At 42.8% G+C, this 20439-nt stretch overlaps 1 protein-coding gene across 2 annotated transcripts in view; it reads right to left on the bottom strand.

The window, feature by feature from the left end:
• Window positions 1-19723, bottom strand: part of DIPK1A (divergent protein kinase domain 1A) — a 40484-nt gene extending 20761 nt beyond the window's left edge. Inside the window, exons 1-2 of one of the 2 annotated variants that reach the window (XM_084637100.1) lie at window positions 19410-19429; window positions 2501-2594 (exon numbers count right to left, since the gene is read on the bottom strand). Coding sequence is in view for 1 of the 2 variants with exons in the window: in XM_084637099.1 (XP_084493225.1) it covers window positions 19410-19463 (54 nt within the window). In the remaining variant the exon portion in view is untranslated. Of the gene's footprint in view, window positions 1-2500; window positions 2595-19409 lie in introns of both variants that reach the window. The other variant, XM_084637099.1, reaches the window with a different exon arrangement.
• Window positions 19724-20439: the final 716 nt, after the last annotated feature.

The raw sequence follows: 20439 nt of genomic DNA, 5'->3' as shown, positions 1-20439 counted from the left end.
CACGGTCAGTTTGGCAATTGCATGAAACAAGAGACAGCTTGTGTGCTCACAAAGCTGGGCAATCAGGAAAAAACATTTTAAAAATACACAGAGTTTCTAAAGGATGGTAGCTTCTGGTCTACGTGGCCCCTGGGCAGCAGAGTGGTCAGTGTCAGGCATTGGGGACAGCTGCTAGAGGACTGTTAGGGACGACATAGATCAAGCAGCATCTACACTTGCACTGCGTCAACCTCAGTAGATCAACCATGGCTCAATATCATTCAATGAGATGGTTTTATTGAGTCACTGTAATATGGTGCTTACATTGGCTGGAGACAAATTTGAGTCTAAAATTTGAGGTAGACGTACGCACAAATAGGCTGATGTAAGCCAACTTATATTGACCTAACTTTGTAGCATAAACCCAGCTTTTGGAGTCTAAACCCCATTTTCAAAAGTGACTTAGATGCTTTTGAAAATGTTAACCAATCTCTATTAGGGTGTGACCACATTATCAGAATGTTTGAGAACTCCTGCACTATAGGTTTTTTTGTTTGTTTGTTTGTTTTTTAATAATTATTTTGTAAATGTTGATGGCACTAACCAAAGAAAGCTTCCTGGTCAGCCCAGACATGTGGAGTTTTCAAACACTGCATAATGCGACAAGTTAAATAGAAAAGCAATAATGCACCCGTAAGTATTGCAACAGTCCTAATGCCATGAGTTAAGATTTAAACTCCTATTCCCCAAAAAAGCTAAAGTACATTCATGCTTTACACCATCTTAGCAACTCACAAACATGAATGGAGTTTATACTTGCAACATCTGTGTTGTAAGGAAATATTAACACCTTCATTTTACAGACAGGAAAATAGGCATAGAGAGATTTAGGGATTTGTCCAGATCACACAGGAAGTGTGTGGCGGAGCAAGGACCTAAATCCAGATCTCATGAACCCCAGTCTAGTGCTTGAATTGCAACAACATCTATCCTCTCACCTTCTGCTATCAAGATATGAAAGTATCATCCTTATTTTTAATATCCATCTCTCCTTATCTATTCCGCTTAGATTTGTTTGAGTCTTCCAAGAAAACTTTCATCGAAGAATCATAGAATATTAGGGTTGGAAGGGAGCTCAGGAGGTCATCTAGTCCAACCCCCCCGCTTAAAGCGGGACCAACCCCCAATTTTTGCCCCAGATCCCTAAATGGCCCCCTCAAGGATTGAACTCACAACCCTGGGTTTAGCAGGCCAATGCTCAAACCACTGAGTTATCCCTCCCCCCTAACAGAATGTCACCTGGTTCCATCCAAAAATACAAAGCTTCAGTATAAGTAAGAAGTATAGCTTGCCATGAATAAAACATTAAGTGTGTTTGGGGAAAATAAATTGGCAACTCTGAGCCCAAGTAGCCATCTTGTTGAAGAAATGCCACTTGTGACAACACCTGTGTGACAGACTGCTGAAAGAAACTAAATAAAATTGTCAGACTGCTTTAATGATGTTTCAGCAATCAAAACTTGTTTCTACAAAACATTTCATTTTAAGTTATTTGAAATGTTACAATCTGAAACTTGCTTAGAGTTGTGCTTTTTTGTTCCTAAACTACCAGTGTTGCAAATTAAGTCACTTCAACAAGACAGTCAACCATAAAACATGCTTTATTTATTATGAGAACCATTTCATACCCTTTACAATTTTAGACTGCTGGAGAGAATAAAATGAGTGCAGTTTTTCTTTACATACAAAGATAATATTTACCTAGAAATAACAGTCACAGTTAAAAAATATAAACACTTTTTCAAAGTATTTGCAACTACTGACTTTTCTGAAATTTTCTGTGAAAGGGTAAATACCATGGTTTATGGTACCTGAACTTAAACTTTTGCTTATGGATACTTGAAAAAGATCACTGAAATTTTTTTAAACTGATCTTGGGGTACTGTGGATGCTCATCCTATAGTGTAACAAGATATTACACACCTTTAATATAAATTTTGGAAAGGAACATGAAATAAGATTAACCAAATCAACCCTTACTAAAGAAAGCTGACTTTTAAAGATTCAGGTAGCTTAGAACAATTCAAATACTCAAGGCTCCTCTTACTTACATCTAGTTTCTCTCCCTCTCTGCTTCCTCAAATAACTGTTTAGAGAAAACTGCAACGTACAACAGAAGAATAATATAGCAACACCGGAATTATCAAATCAGATCAGAAAAATCGTCCATCTAGTTGAGCAGACAGTACTGACAGTGTACCAGACGCTTCAAAGGAAGGGCAAGATACCTCATAATGGAATTATCCATCCAGAAAATATTTTAATTCTATAATCCAAACAAACAGGTATAGTATCATGGGTTTATGGTTCAGATCATATATTTTCTCTAAGCCAGAAGAGTCATTAACACTATAAATGCTCACCACATACAAAATTCAAAGTAAACTACTATTAGAAATCTCTGATGGAGAAAGACCTAGGAGAGAACTACCTGTAGTAAGGAGACTGAACTACCTCTTACCCTTATAGAAGGTGGTCCCTCCAAATCAGAGCTCAGGTCAGCAATGGGCCAGTGTAAGAAAGCTCACACTTTGGCTGCCTGCATCGTATCTGACCTGTGAATAAACAGAGGATTTCAGTTTCCAGAACAGCCAGTTCCTTAACCTGCATGCACATTAGAACTGATGAGAAAATTGAATTTGGGAGTAAACTATTGATTTTTAAATCATTAGCTTCATTTTTTAAGCCTGGGGGCTAGAGTCCCTGCTAGGGAAAACAGCTGGGGTTTTAAAATCTTTGGACCTATGCTTTGTTATTATTTTAAACATCTACATCCTAAATGTAGCAAAGTGTCACAAAAGAATCATCTGAGGGATTTTGAACTTCATACCAAATTAGATGGTAGCAATCATCTATGCTTCACTAAAATACAATGTTATTGTAGAGGGAGCAGTATTGGCTACAGTTGAATGTGCACAACTGTCACCAGCCTAACAAACTGATTGTAGAAGATTTCCTAGCATGGTCTCTGCCCAGAGGTGAATTATTTTGGAAAGTCTGAACAAAGTCAGTTGACCCTTTTTGCACAGGTAGGAGGGTAGAAAAGTAATACACATTTTTTCCCCATTATAAAAATATACTTGCAACTTTTATTAAAATAAAACACCACACATAAATCCACAGCCAAATTAGCTGTGGATTGAAAGTTGAAATTTGGCATAAAAATATGCAGATCTTATTGAAAAGGGGTATCTTCACTTGTTCCAGGGGAAATTAATCATGGTTGTAGAAAAAAGTTGTAAGATACTATATTATTTTAGATATAATGCTCTAATGTAATTAAAATAATGTAAATAAATATAATATATTTAAATATCATAATAAATAGTGCAAGGGGCCACTGCTAAAGTTGCATGTGAATCTTAATTTGGTGTCTACTGATATTTATTCATTCAACATTAATGTTCTATTAACACTTTATGGAATTATTTTAAAAACAGCCATTTTAAGATGGCATGTTCTGATTTAACTTAGTAGAGGTCAGATCTAACAACAGCATGGAACTGTAGAAGGGAAGTGTAACAAATCACTAGAGGAATAAAGCAGTGACAATGCAGAAACTTGAGTACCAAACATTCTCTGAATGACAGTATGTATCTTTAAGTGGATCCTAAAGTCAAAATTAGGCTGTCGATTAATCAAAATTAACTCAAAAAAATTAATTGTGATTAATCGCTATTTTAAACAATAGAATCCCAACTGAAATTTATTACATATTTTTGGAGGTTTTTCTACATTGTCAATTACAACACAGAATACAAAGTGTACTGTGCTCACTTTATTTTTGATTTTTTATTTTTGATTACAAATATTTGCACTGTAAAAATGATAAAAAATAGTATTTTTCTATTCACCTCATAGAAGTACTGTAGTGCAATCTCTTTATCGTGAAAGTGCAACTTACACATGTAAATTTGGTTACATAACTGCATTCAAAAACAAAAAACAGTGTAAAACTTTAGAGCCTACAAATTCACTAGGTCCTACTTCTTGTTCAACCAACTGCTAAGAAAAACAAGTTTGTTTACATTTATGGGAATCAATGCTGCCCGCTTCTTATTTACAACGTCACCTGAAAGTTAGACCAGGCATTCGCATGGCATTTTTGTAGCTGGCATTGCAAGGTATTTACATGCCAGATATGCAAAACATTCGTATGCCCCTTCATGCTTTGGCCACCATTCCAGAGGACATGCTTCCATGCTGATGATGCTCATTAAAAAATAATGCATTAATTAAGTGTGCGACTGAACTCCTTGGGGGGGGGATTGTATGCCTCCTGCTCTGTTTTACCCGCATTCTGCGATATATTTCATGTTACAGCAGTCTCGGGTGATGACCCAGCACGTGTTGTTCATTTTAAGAACACTCTCACTGCAGATTTGACAAAACGCAACAAAGGTATCAATGTGATATTTCTAAGGATAGATTCAGCACTCAACCCAAGATTTAAGAATCTGAAAGTGCCTTCCAAAATCTGAGAGGGACGAGGCTTGGAGCACACTTTCAAATGTCTTAAAAAAGCAACACTCCGATGTGGAAACTACCACTAAAACCCAAATCACCAAAAAGGAAAAATTAACCTTCTGCTGGTGGCATCCGACTCAGATGATAAAAAATGAACATGCATTGGTCCGCACTGTTTTGAATCATTCTCGAACAGAACCCATCATCGGTATGGACGCATGTCCTCTGGAATGGTGGTTGAAGCATGAAGGGACATACGAATCTTTAACGCACCTGGCACGTAAATATCTTGTGACTCTGGCTACAACAGTGCCATGCAAACACCTGTTCTCGCTTTCAGGTGACATTGTAAACAAAAAGTGGGCAGCATTATCTCTTGCAAATGTAAACAAACTTGTCTGGCTGAAGTAGGACTTAGTGGACTTGTAGGCTCTAAAGTTTTACATTGTTTTATTTTTGAATGCAGTTTTTTTTGTACATAATTCTACATTTGTAAGTTCAACTTTCGTGATAAATAAATAGATTGCATGACAGTACTTGTAATGGGGGAACTGAAAAATACCTTTTTTTTTTTTTTTTACAGTGCAAATATTTGTAATAAAAAATAAATGTAAATTGAGCCCTGTACACCATATTCAGTGCTGTAAATAAAATCAATATATTTGCAAATGTAGACAACATGCAAAAATATTTAAATAAAAAGGTATTCTATTATTGTTTAACAGTGCGATTAATTGTGATTTTTTTAAAATCACAAAATTAATCGCAATTAATTTTTTTAATTGCTTGACAGCCCTAATCAAAATGCTTCAAATGAAATATTAATTCTTTAGAAAATTCACTAGAGACCTTAGTACTGTACCTCAAATTGCTCCTCCGAAGAGTTTCTCCCAATGCTCTTTACAATTTGGTTTTCCCTACATTAAGAATGGTATATCCTGGAATACCTTACAAAGATCTGATATTTGGGGTCCAGATAACATTTCAAAAGAAACAGATTCTCTATTGAAAACTTGTAGGGACGACTAATTTTTTGTTATTAAATTACACTCTGAGTGAAGGACTTCATCATTCCTAGATTCCTCATCATTCCTAGTCCCCTCCAAGTTTTTAATGTGCTTGCACCACTAAGTCATTGAATTAAGACTGAACATTTAAAAAAATGCATTCACATTAAAAGGCAAGATAACTCTGCTAGGGAATTATTAGGTCACATCTATACCGTAAATTCTGCAAAGCCAAGAAAAGCTGGGTGTCAAGGTTCCTTCTCCACTCTGAACTCTAGGGTACATATGTGGAGACCTGCATGAAAGACCCCCTAAGCTTATTCTTACCAGGTTAGGTTAAACACTGCCACCACCAAAGTGTTACACAAAGAACAGGGGAAGTGCCCACTTGAAAACGTCTCCCCCGTACAAAATATCCCCCCAAGCACTACACCCCCTTTCCTAGGGAACGCTTGATAAAAATCCTCACCAATTTGAGGATTCTCACCAAAAAAATCCCACCAAGGACCCAAACCCTTGGATCTTAAGAACAATGAAAAAGCAATCAGGTTCTTAAAAGAGAATTTTAATTAAAGAAAAAGTAAAAGAATCACCACTATAAAATCAGGATGGTAAATACCTTACAGGGTAATCAGATTCAAAACACAGAGAATCCCTCTAGGCAAAACCTTAAGTTACAAATCCCATGTCCTCAGGTAGAATTGGACAGATAATGGATAAAAGGAAAAGTGGGACAGGGATAGGGCAGAAAGGATAAAGTTTTAGGGGAAAGTGGCAGGGAGCAATTGATAACAGTAATAGTGTCATCCTTTATGGACCAGTATTAGGAAAGGATGGGGGCACTGTCAGTGGATTTCCAGATATTTGCTATCAGCAGAGGAATGAGGAGACTCAGGAATCTGGATTCCATTCCAGGCTCTAGAGGGGAAACATTCTCTAGGGAGCATAGCCTCTTCTGGCTCCTCATCCCTATCCTCTCACCTAGCTCCTCAAGCTTCTCCACCCGCATCCTTCTCTCCAGACACCCCTACAGTTTAAAACCCATTCTCCTTCTCCAGCCATTTCTAGTCCCCACCCACTTGTTCATAGTCTGTTTGCTCAGCCAGTCCCAGTTTCATCCTTTCCTGGCACCTTATCCAATCTGCCTGTCTCCTGTTGCCCCATCAGCTCCCAGTCCCCCACTCCTCATCTGAGTTCAGTCTTTCCCCCCCAACCAATGGCTCCTAGTCCCATTCCCCCACCCATCACTTCCCCACGCCAACTCCCAGTCCCAGTCTTCTTGCCCAGCTAGTCCCAGCCTCCTTCACCACTAATTCCCAATTTCCCTTATCTTTCCCCCACCCCTCTCAGCCTCTAGTCCAAGTCCTCCCCACAATCCTCAGAGGCTCTTTGTCCTGACCAGCTCCCATTGCCCCCCCCCGTCTGGCTCTTGACCACTCTGCATTTGTATCAGGCAGCTTCCTCTTCCAGATAGTCTTGGTGTCAGCAGGAAGGGACTGAGAGAACAGGAGACTTTCCCTGCTCTCAGTTCAGGTGCTTGGTCCCAGCCCACAGCAACCCAGAGCTACAACTGAATGGAAAAATCTGCTGAGCTCCTGACTTGAGCATGCAGATAGGTATTTTAGCTGCGGAGTTCTAGCAAGTCTCTAGGAGCATGTGCAAGCTGCAGTTTTTCAAATTAGGAAAAAATAATGTAATATGTTAGGGGACCATTTTTCAATTTTCTTTAATGATATGCACTGTGGACCAAATATTGCCTCTCATTTATGCCCAAGAACAAAAAGCCAAACTCGAGAGGAGAAAATGCAGAGTGGAAGCACTGAATCCCAATCTTAGTTCCCCTATAACCTCAAGAGTTCACATTCAACACATCTTCAAATAATTCCAGCTGCGGTGGGGCTCTTAGCACAAGATATAGGGGTCAACATTACACATTTTACCTAATGACCCCAATTCCTTATGCATCTTTACCAGCTTTGGGCTGGATCCTGCAACTTCTTGGCAGGAAGTTGAGAGTCCATCACAAGTTCAGTTGTTTAGTCACTCTCAGCACAGAATACAGGCGCAAAATAATGTTGCTGTTGTAGCACTCCTCTCTAAAAGTACACAACATAGCCCCGTTAAAAAAAAAATCTTACGATTTCAACAAACTTGGAGGGAAGGGTACTAACTACTGAATCAGCAACACCATTTCTTATAGCAGCTGGGTTTTTCCTTGAAGGACTTCCATCCAGATGTTGATCAGGTCTTTCCTTGCTTAGCCTAAGCCCTGGTCTACACTACAAATTTATGTCAGTGTAACTACATCACCATACCCGCAAGTTATGCAGTTATATAGCCCTAACTCCCAGCATAGACATGCTATATTGACAAGAGGACTTCTCCTATACACATAACTACCACTTCTCAGGGAGGTAGAGCACCTATGCTGAAAGGAGAAGCTCTCCCATCAGCGTAAGTAGTGTCTTCACAAAGTGGTACAGCTCCCCTGCTGCAGCGCTGTAAGTGTAGACAAGCCCTAAGAGTTTGAATAAAATTACAGCTCAAGGATGGCTACAAGCATACCCAGGAGATTTAAACATTCAATCATAACCACAAAAGGTAGACCTACCCTCAGTCTAGGAGGGCATCAGACTGGTCCAAAAATAATTGCCAATTGACTGAACAAACTCTATTTTAAAGCACTAGTTTATTAGAACAGTAATAAAAACAAAAAGGAAAGAATGGAACCATAGTACAAACAAAAAGGTAAGCTTCTGACCACATCAGGGCATTTTTGTTGGAATATTTGACAATATTAGACAGTAGTCAAATAACAGGTGATTAGCAGACATTATTTGACCAGATAGTTCACTGTCTTGTCACACCTACCTCAGTCATTACTACATCTAACATTTTCAAAGTTGCTACCAAAAGACAGGGACCTAAATAAAGTGGCTTGAGCTTTGATTGTGCTGAACTCCTACAGACTTTGCTCAGAGCTCAGCTCCTTTGGCACTCAGGCCATTTTTATTAAGGTACCTAAATATGGCCTGAGATGCCTAGAGTTAGGCACCTAAGCCTGACAATTTTAGTCTATGTTCTTTGCTTAACAATGCCAACAAAGGATCTGCAATCAGTTTAAGTCACCACTCACAATACCATTTCCTGAGATCATCTCCCTAGATGAATCATTCAATTATCATCTTTGGCCTAATTTTTCTGTAACTAGCTAGAGTACCAAACAGAAAAAATGACTTTGTTTGCCTTTGCAATCAAAGTAGAAGATATCACAGCATCAGAGAAGTGGTACAAAAAAAGCTACATTTTAGAAAATTTTGTCGTTCGGTCCACACTCAATTAATTGTCATCAATAGTTTACTTTATGGGATCGGTTATTTAATAGAAATGAATTTCACCATTCTTAGCAAGTTACACAAACTTTTATTTAAGGGGACCAGTTTCCCTCAACCCCATAATTCACTCTGGAAATATATGTCTCAATATTTATAACAAACAATATTTAGCTTTTGTCTATACTCTTTTCTCTATTGTTCCTTTCCAGGACTTAATTTTTAATGACTTGTCTTCACTGCATTGTTAGCTTGAGTTGGTACACTCGAGCTGGCCTAACTCAAGTGAGAGCAGCCATACTGCAAAGGCAAGCTTGAGCCACCTTCCAGTTCTACACTGTTCACACTGTAGAGTACTGATTCAAGTGAAGGCACTTGCCTTCTTGGGACATACTCCTTGGTTCTCAGCACTGCACTATTCTGAGCAGCTCCTTTCAAACTTTCACTGTGTATGTCAGAAAACTGTCTATATTGGTCAAATGGGTGGAAGTAGTGTTCACCCAGCAACCTACTGCAGTACACCACTTCTACTTATGTTTGTTGTCTGCATTCTGGTGGAAAACAATGGATCCCACTCAGAATGATGAGTAGGATCCACGGCTCTTACCCACCCAGCTCCTGGTTCCCCTGCAATCTTGGAGTTGCAGGAAGTGACTGATGTGCTCTGTATCAGTGTTCCTTCATAAGACGGCCTTCATAAGACCTTCATAAGACGGCCTGAATTTGCATTTATTGTTATGGTGATGCCAAAATAAAATTGTGTTGTTAAGTACCCATCTCTTTCTAGCGCAAATCAAAACTCGCAGAAACAAAGGGACTGAACAAAGATTATTTATTCAAACTGAATAATACTATCAGTACATCTGCTTTAAGCATTTAACAATGCAACAATGAATAACACGGTCAGTGGAGCCAATTTAACTTTATTACTCCGCAACAGTGCACTATACGATCAGTCCAGCTGCCTTAAGCAGATATGACATGCACAAGGGGTACAGTGCCATGTCATAGGAACAGGAAGTCTATATAGTCAGGGTACCGGTCATCACCCTGCCATCTCTGCACAGAAGTAGAGTGAAGAGGTTAAACTTACCATGGGCACTTACTTCCATGCACTGAGTAACCCCTGCCATGCAGGGGTCGCTGGGAGCAGCTCATGGTGTTATGGTTAAGGCTGCGATTTAGTCACGGAAGTCACAGATTCCGTGACTTCCAAAAACCTCCGTGACTGCAGCCAGCCCCTGAAGGGTTCATGTTTAGTTATTCCACCTGGAAACAGTCAGGGCACACCCTGACAGTTTTGTAGAAGCAATGCACACATTGCTCTATTCAAGGACAAGGACTAGATATGAACCATGAGAAGTTGATTAAAGGACAGTAACCGTGGGAAGCTTTCTTAGCCTGGGCTCAAGGCCTGAGAACCAGGATTGTAGTAGATAAAAGTTGGTAAACAAGTATATTAATCAACGTCATACATTCCTTTGTGTGTCTTTTTGCGGTAGAAGTATGTAATGCATAGGGAGGAGAAATATAATGAAGGTGGAAAGCTGGGGGAAGCAGCCCATTTCAGCTGACCAGCCTGCTTGCTTGCATAAAGCTGTGTTCTGTCTCATCATTGAACCGCCACAAACCCCGACAGGGAGCTGCAGGGTTGGTTCCCTGCCGCCGCCACCACCAGGCAGACCCTCCACAGGTTCCGGCTGTCGTGAGTGGCATCCCCGCAGCTCACAGGCAGAACCTCCGGAGTTCGGAGCCGCCAGCAGAGGGGACCCTGGAGCTCCCAGCCCAACCACAGCTTCCCAGGCTCACGTTATCATGGATATTTTTAGTAAAAAAGTCAGGGACAGGTCACCGGCTTCCATGAATTTTTCATTATTGCCTGTGACCTGTCCGTGACTTTTACTAAAAATATCAGTGACAAAATCTTCGCCTTAATTATGGTTCATGGCTGCAAGATTAGGCTGGAGATGAACCTGGGCAAATGCAGTGGCCAGGCTGCTCTGGCACTTACTGACCATAATGCCTAGAAGGCATACAATCATTTGGTGTGGGTTCTCCTTGTGTTTCTGCTAGCAGTCTGGCTTGCACATGGCACATTATGAGCAACTTACTCTGCCACCATGCATTTCTCCCTCTCCAACATCATCTTAGCCGCAATCTGGAATTGCTGTTCCTCCTCCAGCATCTCCCTTTGAAGCTCGAAGAGCAGGTCAGACCTTCTGCCCAAGTCCCTCAAAAGGTCCTCCTGTGTTCTCTACCTTCTGCTTCTAGACTCTGGTGCTGATAGTCATTGGCCTTCTGGGAGGGTGGCTGGACTGCACTTATGCAAATGAGCTGTAAAGCAAAGAAACAGTACATAGCTTTACTGTGTAGGGTAAAAAAGGAAGAGAATCTCCCCTTTATCTTTCTTTGTCACATCAAGATATTAATTGAGGGGAGTGAAATGAAACTCTTCATTTTGCAGCTGCTAAATTCCAGAGTTCTTGAAATGGCAGTTTGTTCCTCTACATTACCTGCTGTGCTGGATGGACATTACTGGATGCCAGGTTCTAGGGGTGGAGGGGTAGGGAAGGAGATCATGGTTTCCTATGCCCAGCAAGAAACGCTGAGGCAGCATTACCTAAAATCTACCCTCTGGATGTCGGGGATGGTGAAGGTAATGATGGTTCCCACACCCCAAAGGGACACTACAGATGGCATCTCTTAAAGGCCGCCCTCCACCACATAACATACCCTTGTGTGGATTGGTTCTACAAAGGTAATAACAGGTCCCTTATGTCATATCTGCCCCTCCTCCCCCCAACCATAACAACTGTCATTCAAGACCTTACCCGGCTGAAGTAATGCTGTTTCAGCTGCTGCTTTCTGCATCTTCTCCCCAGAGTCTTGGTCAAGGATGGAGTGACTGTGGCCCCTAGCATTGGTTCTGCCTCACGCAAGAACTCCACGTCCAGAAACAGGCCCAGCTCTGGGTCCTCCTCAGGATCCTCCATGATCAATCACTCATGAACTTCTCAAGAGGCCTTTGAGCTGCCTAGGTACAGAGCTGCATGCTGGTGATCACCCAGTCAAACTGTAGTCAAGTGAGCTTGCCAGGGTTTCACTTAGTCATTTCCCAGCAGTACAGTGTCTTCAGGGTTTTAATAGCTGAGCTAGAACAAATGCTACAGGTGCAAAGGGCCACATGGAAGACAGGGTCCAAAGTATCAAACTGAGTATTAATACACGGTAGATAATGTCCAATCAAGATACGAGGGGGACCAGACAACAATTAACCTGGGTGGAAGTTTCAGGAAGGCATGGGGGTGGACCTCATGATACTTGAATGGACTGGACTGTAAGCAGAGTCCTGATTGCATTACTATGCAAACTTCACCTGCACTCAAGCTTCAACCCATCCATCCCAACAAGCCACCGGCATCTACCTCAGGCTTAATGCACCACTTACTTTACCTAGAGAGGTTTGTGTGCAGACCTGAGGCAGGTAAGGGACAACATTCAAGTTATTCTTCAAGATAACAATGCAGTAAAAACAAGCCCCTTGTTTTGTTTTTAAATTAGAACTTCAGCAATATTAACATAAGTCAACTAGATATCTACATACAATTGAAATGTAATGTGTACTGATGTCAATAGGACTAATCAGCTGAGTAACTGCTCACCAGTGTAAAGCTATCTATACACTGTGAGCTTCTTCAGGGTACAGTCCAGGGCAATTCTATTCAGTATCTGGGTTCTACAGAATACACAATAGCAATAGTACATATCTGCCTAAGACTGGATTTCAGTTACTCCCTTTAAACTCTATTGCACAGGTTGGCCAGGAAAAAAAAAAAAAAAAAATCCAACTTATTTCTAAGCACCACCACTTCCAAACACACACATAGCACAACACAAGAAGCCTGGTTAGTAGGAGCTGTTCAACATGCACTTTGGACTTAATGTCACTCTCACTTTAGTTTTGCAGTTCATCTTCAATTTAGTCCTTCACTTTAGATATATTTTCATTTTAGGAAGACTGATTTTAACAGACCGAATGTCCTCCATGGCAGGGCATCTGTATGAAACAGCTGTTCACACAACTCTGGGATCAATATGGCTTGCAAACGTTTTTTTGGACAAGCAACTTTAGGCAGGATGCCAGAGCAATTTATAGCAATTAGACAAAGGAGATGAAGGATTCTCTTCGGAAGGACTGCCGTTGCAGAGCAGCAAGTCCGTAGATAACAGGATGCTGGGAGCAGTGTTTGGCTGGAAAGAAAGGTACTCTTGTTCTACCACAGGAAGACCCTTTATTTCCTTGGATTTTTTTAAGAGTGAATCTTTTGCTGCTTTGCAATTAGTTTAGTTACCCTGCTCTTGATGTAATCTTTTATAATACCTACAGGAAAAAGTGGCTATGAATGATTTCATCAGATCCTTAGAACCTAAGGCAATCCCAAAAAACTGCCTTCTTGAAGCCTGTTACAGATTTCTTCACTGCAAAACTCCCCTAGACAGAGAAGTTCTATATATCATGTTTCTGAATTATATTTATTGACAATTCTTGCAAGGCATATTTAACATGTTTTCCTCAGTATTTTCCCCACACAAACTGTGAAAGTAAGACTGGCACAACTGACCAGAAATTACAGCAAGTGAAAGCTAAAGAAAACCTCTTTGTCTTACTTTTCTAAATAAAACTTAACCTGGTAAACAGCAACAGGATTTTTTCTTTTGTTTTGTTTGCTTAAAAGTTTTAACATAATGGCTGATCAACTGTAGAACAGAAACAGAACTAAGCCAGAATATAATTTTAGAAAATCTGGAGTGACTGAGGGAAAAAGAAGAACGTAGGTTTTATGGAAAGTTTAATATATTCACTGTGTAGATGATTATTCATACAGATATATTTCATATGGACATGTGGCAATATCCTAGAAAACTCTGAACAATCATTAAATGATTAGGACTCTGGGAGTGCAAGAATTTTGAGATGAGCCAGAAAGGAAGAGCCAGCAAATACTGGCTCTTTCCTCCACGCTACATTCTCACCAATCCTCTTGGTCTTGGACATGAGCCAGGGAACACAGGCATGAAGGAAGAAGCTTGACACACCTAAAAAGGCATATACACAAACATCTTGCTATCACTTTTACATTCTACTAAAATGTGTGCTGCATGGTAATTATACAGTCATCCCCTGGGATGCATATCTGGTAAAACCACTTCTGGCAAAATTCAAAGCTGGATGCATTCCAGAGGACATGGGTAATAGCAAACTGAAAGATATCAGGACGAATTATTAGCCAGTTTTTCTGTAACTACTTAAAAACTTCTTATAGCAGAATATAAAGTAACATGTATCCCTTTGGTTAATTCTACAAAGTGTTTTACTACCATATTATATAATCTTGTTTAAATAAACTACATAGAACACAGGTCTCAGTTCTGTACTGCAGGTTCCAGATAATGTTTACTATGCTTCCAGCTCATTAATATTGTCGTTTGACCACATTAGGAATTTCCTTTTGTTATCTGCTCATTTCTATTTTAAATTATTTATAAAGACAGAGTATGTTTCACCCAGGTTGGTGTGAACACATAATATTTGGTGTTTGTGAATAATGGAGAATTGCAATTGACAAGGCATGGATGCATTCACGCTTTCTCTAAAAATGGTAAACATATACATTAGACTCTATGATGATGAATGTCTTGATCTATTTAGATCTTAAATAATCAGCAATTTGAGGAACAAGTGCGAGATGGACGTTGTACTACAGTAAAAGATAAGATAGAAAAACAGGATGTTCTCTCATAAGTAAAGAAGATCGAAAATAAATCAAGGATTAAAAACTGAGGGAAATCAGATTACTGTAATTTTCTGCTACCAGTGACTTTTCTGATTGCTTGCACTTGAGATCTTTTAAGACAACAGGCAAATTTTTGCCTCACAATACTATTTAAGCCAGTAGGACTGCACATGATATGACTAAAAAATTCAGCACAGTATTTCTCTTGGTAGCGGATACATTTCCAAGCGTGAAAAGCTCTTCTCTACACTACTGTTGCCACACATGAATCTACTAGTTTGTCAATCACAATACAGTTATTCTAGTTAAAAGATTTGCACGTAAACTGGCTGCTCTTAGGAACAACCTAGATCAGCATTCCCCCAAATTTTTGAAAGCTAAGCCCCCTTTTCTTCAAAATAAAGGGAATCAGACACACCCATGCGTGTTTGATGAGCAGTGAAATAGTTAACAGTGTTAACATTTAAATTATTTACTGAGATAGCATCCATTGAAATGAACGGGGCACTTCATACTTCAGAGCCATTGTTTCAGGCTTCCTTCAGACTCAGGCAGACATTGCTTCAGATACATAGTGCGTGTAACACACAGGTCAAGTTTTTCTTTACAACCATAACAACTAGAGACTTGTTTTTTTTAAAAAAACAAGTAGGAGACTTGAAACCTTTCAGCTCTCTAGAGCCTCAGATTTGTCAGTGCCATTTTGGCTAGTTATTTGTGCCTCCCCAGGGGAGATATACCCACACTTCGGGAGATACTGTTTTTGACTGTTAGTAAGGAGGATGAAAAAAATAAATAAATCGGTGAGACAGACTCTCTTCTGAAGCCAAATTCCAAAAGGGGAGCAACAAACACAACAGTTCTGGGTCCCAGATTCTGAGGGCTGGTCTATACTGTCCCAACACCAGTGTAAATTACAGCAGGCCAGGGCTGCTCTATAATCTCTAAAGGAATAAATGCTAGTGGAGAAGCACTATAGAGCCACACTTGATCCCCCAGTACCTCTGCAGGCAGGGGCAGCAAGTTGTATGGGCCCGTGGTGCCCGGGCTCCAGAAAATTCAGAGCCTGGGGGCCCAGCTCCACCAGTGTTTGGGGCCCGGTCTCTCCCCTGGCACCGCCTGCTGACCCCGCATGACTCCCCCAGAGCGTTCCCCGGCCCTGCCTGCTTCCCCTGCGCACCCCCTCCCCAAAGCAGCCCTGCCTGCCCTGGGCAGTGGGTGGCTGCCCCCTGCAGCTCCATGCTGTGCTCCCTCACCAGCCGTGGCCGGCTACAAGGGAGCAGCATTGGGGGCAAGATGAGGCAGCTGCTGTGCCTGCAGAGGGAGGAGGCACATGGCAGCACCCCCCCAGGCAGGTGACTCTGAGTCAACTCCAAGGAGGAGGGGGGCTTATTCTGGCGGGACCTCCTGAGCAACACCCTGGGGGGGCTTGGGTGAGTGTCAGGGAGGGGTGCCCCCCCAAAGCTCGCTGTTGCCAACAGAGAGAGAGCTGGGCTGTGGGGAGTCCTCCTCTCTGGCCCCCAAACCCAGCCCTAGGACAGCCTGCCTGTTGCACCCCAAACTCATCCCCCAACCCAGCCCCATGCCCCGCAACCCCCCGTCCCAGCCCAGAGCCCACACCCAAACTCCTTCCAAGCCCACACCTCTCCTGTACCCAAACTCTCTCCCAGAGCCTGCACCCCAAACCCCCTCCTGTACCCAAACTCCCTCCCACAGCCCACATCCCCCCCTGCACCCCAACCCCCTGCCACAGCCCCGAGCCTGCAACCAGCACCCAAACTCCATCTCAGAACCTGAACCCCTCCCACACCCAAACTTCCTCCCAGAGCCTGCACTCCAAACCCCCTCCCGCACCCAAACTCCCTCCCAGAGTCTTAGGCAGTGGAGGACTTGGACCCATTCTGGGCACCACCAAAAATTATACAAACCTGCCGTCCCTGATGCCAGGGTTGGGAAGGGCCTGCTCCGATGACTTTACAACAGCCGAGAGATCAACCCACTCCATCCTCCTTGGCCAGGGGTATTATCAATCAGCCAGCTATAGCCAGATTTGAGCCTCTTTGTACAGCCCGAGGCGCACACAATGGCCAGATAAGAATAGAAAATTTGGCCTAATGTCTATCTGGTTTACACATTAAACAAGAGTAAAGTGTTTTGACTTGCATCCTCATTTTTACCAACCTTTGGGGGCGCAAACTTGCTACAGGAGCTAGATGTTAATCAATGCCATTTACATAATTTTTTAAGAAGGTGGTACAAGAACCAATGAAGTTGGGAACCACTAAACTAGGCAACAGCTTTCTCTCTTTACAATAATATTCCCTTTCGGTCCTCCACTGCTATGTAGTATTGCTGTGTGTTGTTTAGAATCTTCCACTCTCCATCCCAGACATAGCTACATGTCAATAACGGGTTAAATGAACCCTTTATATAAAGTCTGGTGAGCCCTTTGGGATCTTTAGAAGGAAGAGCTATACAGTGTGGGAACACCACCACACAACGACAAGTAGAGCCAACATATTGACAGCCACCTGCCAATTCTACACATGCATCGAGTGGCAGAAAGCACATATCATAGCAAAATAAATTCACACTCAAAAAGGCTATCTCATTAACCCTCTCAAAACAGAACCATAAAAGGGTCTTTCAGAGGCATCAGTCCAAAGTCAGAATGGCTATTACTTTTCCCTCTTTCCCCAGCAAATATAATAGGAAACCAAAAGAAAAAAAATTGTTCCAGGGAAGTTCTATCAATATTCTGACTCATGTTTTCTGTATATTTCAGAATTACGTCTCAGGAAAAGGTGGTTTCAAAAGCCAACGTCTTCCCATCCCAAGTCCAGTGAGGGGTGAGTGGAGGAAAAGCAGAGATTTGATGGTGGTTAGATTGAGTTATATTAGGGTAGAGGAGGCAACTAGTTTGGAGGGTACTAGCTAGGAAGCCTGTACAAGTGTCTAATTTCATTTTTTAAATGTGTTTTACAGCACATACTTCAACAGATAAAGTTCTTAAAAGCAGGTAACTAAATAAATAGTTTAAGGATAACCCTTCCCATTTTAAATGCAAATGTTATTGACAATATTGCAGCTCAAACAACAGCAGCATTACAGAAGTCAATACTATCCCCTCCACTCCAAATACCCCCTATAAAGGTCTAGAGAAAGGCAATGCAAATGACAACAGACCTGAAAATACTTTAGTACAAGGAGATGAAGATGGTGGTTTAGGACTAAGTTTAAGAATGAGGAAAGAGGTGATGTAGTAAGTGAATAATAGTACAGAGAAGATTAATCAAGTGCTCCATTTACCCTCTCTCAAAACAGAAAAAGCAATGGACACCCACTGAAATTAAAATGCAAATATGAAGTAGATACAAGGAATTTCCTCCCCATATGCCTGAAGACATTCCTACACTAAGCTCATAGTCTGTGGATTTCAATATGAGACTCCATGTCACAAGGTATTCTTAAGGCAAAGAGAATTTTCTACCAAAAGATCTTATTTTGTTTTACAAAGATTGTTATTATTACCCTAATTTTACAGATGGGGGAAAGTGTATGCACAGACAATGTATGTAATATATATTCATAGCATACAATAATGCTGCCTACACTACATACACAGGTACACACACACACACACACACAAGGACATGCATGTGCACACATGCAGGGTGAAGCATCTGTTGTATATACAAGATATACTTCTTCCCAAAAACAAAATATAGATCCCTTTAAAATGGTTTCCTTTTAGGGCAGGTGTCTCAAAAATGAACCATCTTGCTGCCCATATAAATAATTACATTTAATCTAAACTGTTACCGAATCCTGTCATTTTCTTCTCAATGGAATGGATGTCTGTAGAGTTAAAAAAAGATTTCACATGAATACAGTGGTGGCTCAAAGCCATTGGTAATATGATGGGTGTAGCTAGCCATTTGAATGGCACTTTGGAACTTGTTACACATATTAGTCCACATGCCAGCCTCTTTCTCTGGTTTCTGATAATCTCTGTAAACAGAGATAACTTTACACATCAACACTGCAGTGCTAAAGAGAGTTGGTTAAGGTGGTTGATAGAGTTCATTAGAGACCGATGACAGTTTTAGGAGGCCTGATGAAGAACCAGTGAGACCAGCCATCAACATACACGATCCCCAAAAGTAAATACAGAGAGAGAGAAAACGCGCGCATGGTGTGGGCTAATACACCTGCATTAACCCGTGACAGGCACATGACACTAGTGCTGATACTTCAGTTTAGTGGCTGGTATTTTAGGTTCCCATTTTAGATCTTACTAATGAAGTCTCGCTGCCAGGTCCAGTACCGGTCTCCCCCCCCGACGTCTAACTTGCCAAACGGCCGAGGCTGCTCCGCATCCCACTCCTGGAAGCTGCCCAAGGCCCGCGGCCAGCTGGAGCGCGCCCCGCCGAAGGAGCCAGAGCAGCGGGCTGGCGCCGCCCCGCTCAGCCTGACACGCGCGGGTAGCTGCGCCCACGCCAGGCCGGCCGGGGATCGCCCGCACCTCTGTGCCGCGCTCAGACGGCAAAGGCAAGAGGGGCCGCGACGGCAGCGCCCCTGCGCAGCGAGCCGGGCCGGACCCACCAAAGCTTCTGGGGGCATGGCACGTCCCTCCCGCTAGTCTCGGCTGAGGTGCCCCGTAAGTGTGCCCGGCCTTCCCCCGGCGCCCGCCCCGCACAGCGCCCCCGGCCTCGCCCCACAGGCCAGCCGCGACCCTGCGCCGGGGGGGCGGCACGCTGCCGGCCTACCTGAGCGTAGAAGGGTTTCCTGAGCCAGGCCCCCGGGAAGACCCTCCTCGCCATGGCAATGGCACATCCCCGCAGCGGGCTGCGCTCGGAGGCGGAGCGGAGGCAGCGCTTCCCCGCCCGGCCCCCTCCGCTCGCACCGCGGCGCCGGGAGAACGGGCTGGGGCGGGGGCCGCTGCGGCCCGCAGGGCAGGAGACGCCGGTCGCGGCTCCGACCCCGCTGCCCCTCAGCGCTGGCGGCTGCTACAGCAGCAAGCGGCAGGGCAGCGCGCAGCCTTAAAGGGCGGCCGGCCAGTGTCTCTGCCGACACAGACCGCCCGCGCCGCCTCCTCAGCTTAAAGGGGAAGTTGGCCGCCCCAGCGCCGAGGGAGGATAACGCCCCCCTCCCCACGCAACAGCCTAGTACTGAGCACCCTCCCAGTGCGTGGGGCAGCGGCACACCCCCCCTCCGCAGTCACGGGACCCCCCTCCGCAGTCACGAGCCCAGATCCACGCCCCCCCCCGACCCTGGTGCAATGCTGTGAAGCGAGGCTGCCCCTCTCAATAGTTCTAGGCCTTTGGGGGAGAGTAGCACCCAGATCTGGATTTAGGATGGGGGCTGGGCAGTGGGCAACCTCCCAGAGTGGTTAATTTTCCTCTAATCTCTCCTTTCCCTTCCCTCCACACACATGCTCAGACAGCAGCACCAGGTCTAGTCCCATCTAGAGCTGGTCAAATAAGGAAGGAAGTTATTACTAATGTGTCTGATTGTACTACTGTGATATTATTTTGTACATATCTTTGACCAGAGGCATTTGAATAATGAAAATCTTTATGGAATAGTTGATGGGGAAGAACTCAAATACATTATTCATGCTGATTATTCTACCACCTCTATTCGTAGCTGCCTCTCTATAGAATTTCTAATATATCTGTCCCAGTAGTACCTACGCAGTTGTGTTCAAATTTTCTGCTGCACTGCAAACTGGGCCTTGGCCTCCCCATCCATAAGTTCTGAGTATTTTACAGGCCAGCTCTGGCAACAGTTCTCTAG

The sequence above is a fragment of the Lepidochelys olivacea genome (assembly GCF_965140295.1).
Source record: "Lepidochelys olivacea isolate rLepOli2 genome assembly, chromosome: 8".
Lineage (NCBI taxonomy): Eukaryota > Metazoa > Chordata > Testudines > Cheloniidae > Lepidochelys > Lepidochelys olivacea.
The sequence above is the reverse complement of the archived record's forward strand: the minus strand, read 5'-3'. Positions and strand labels throughout refer to the sequence as shown.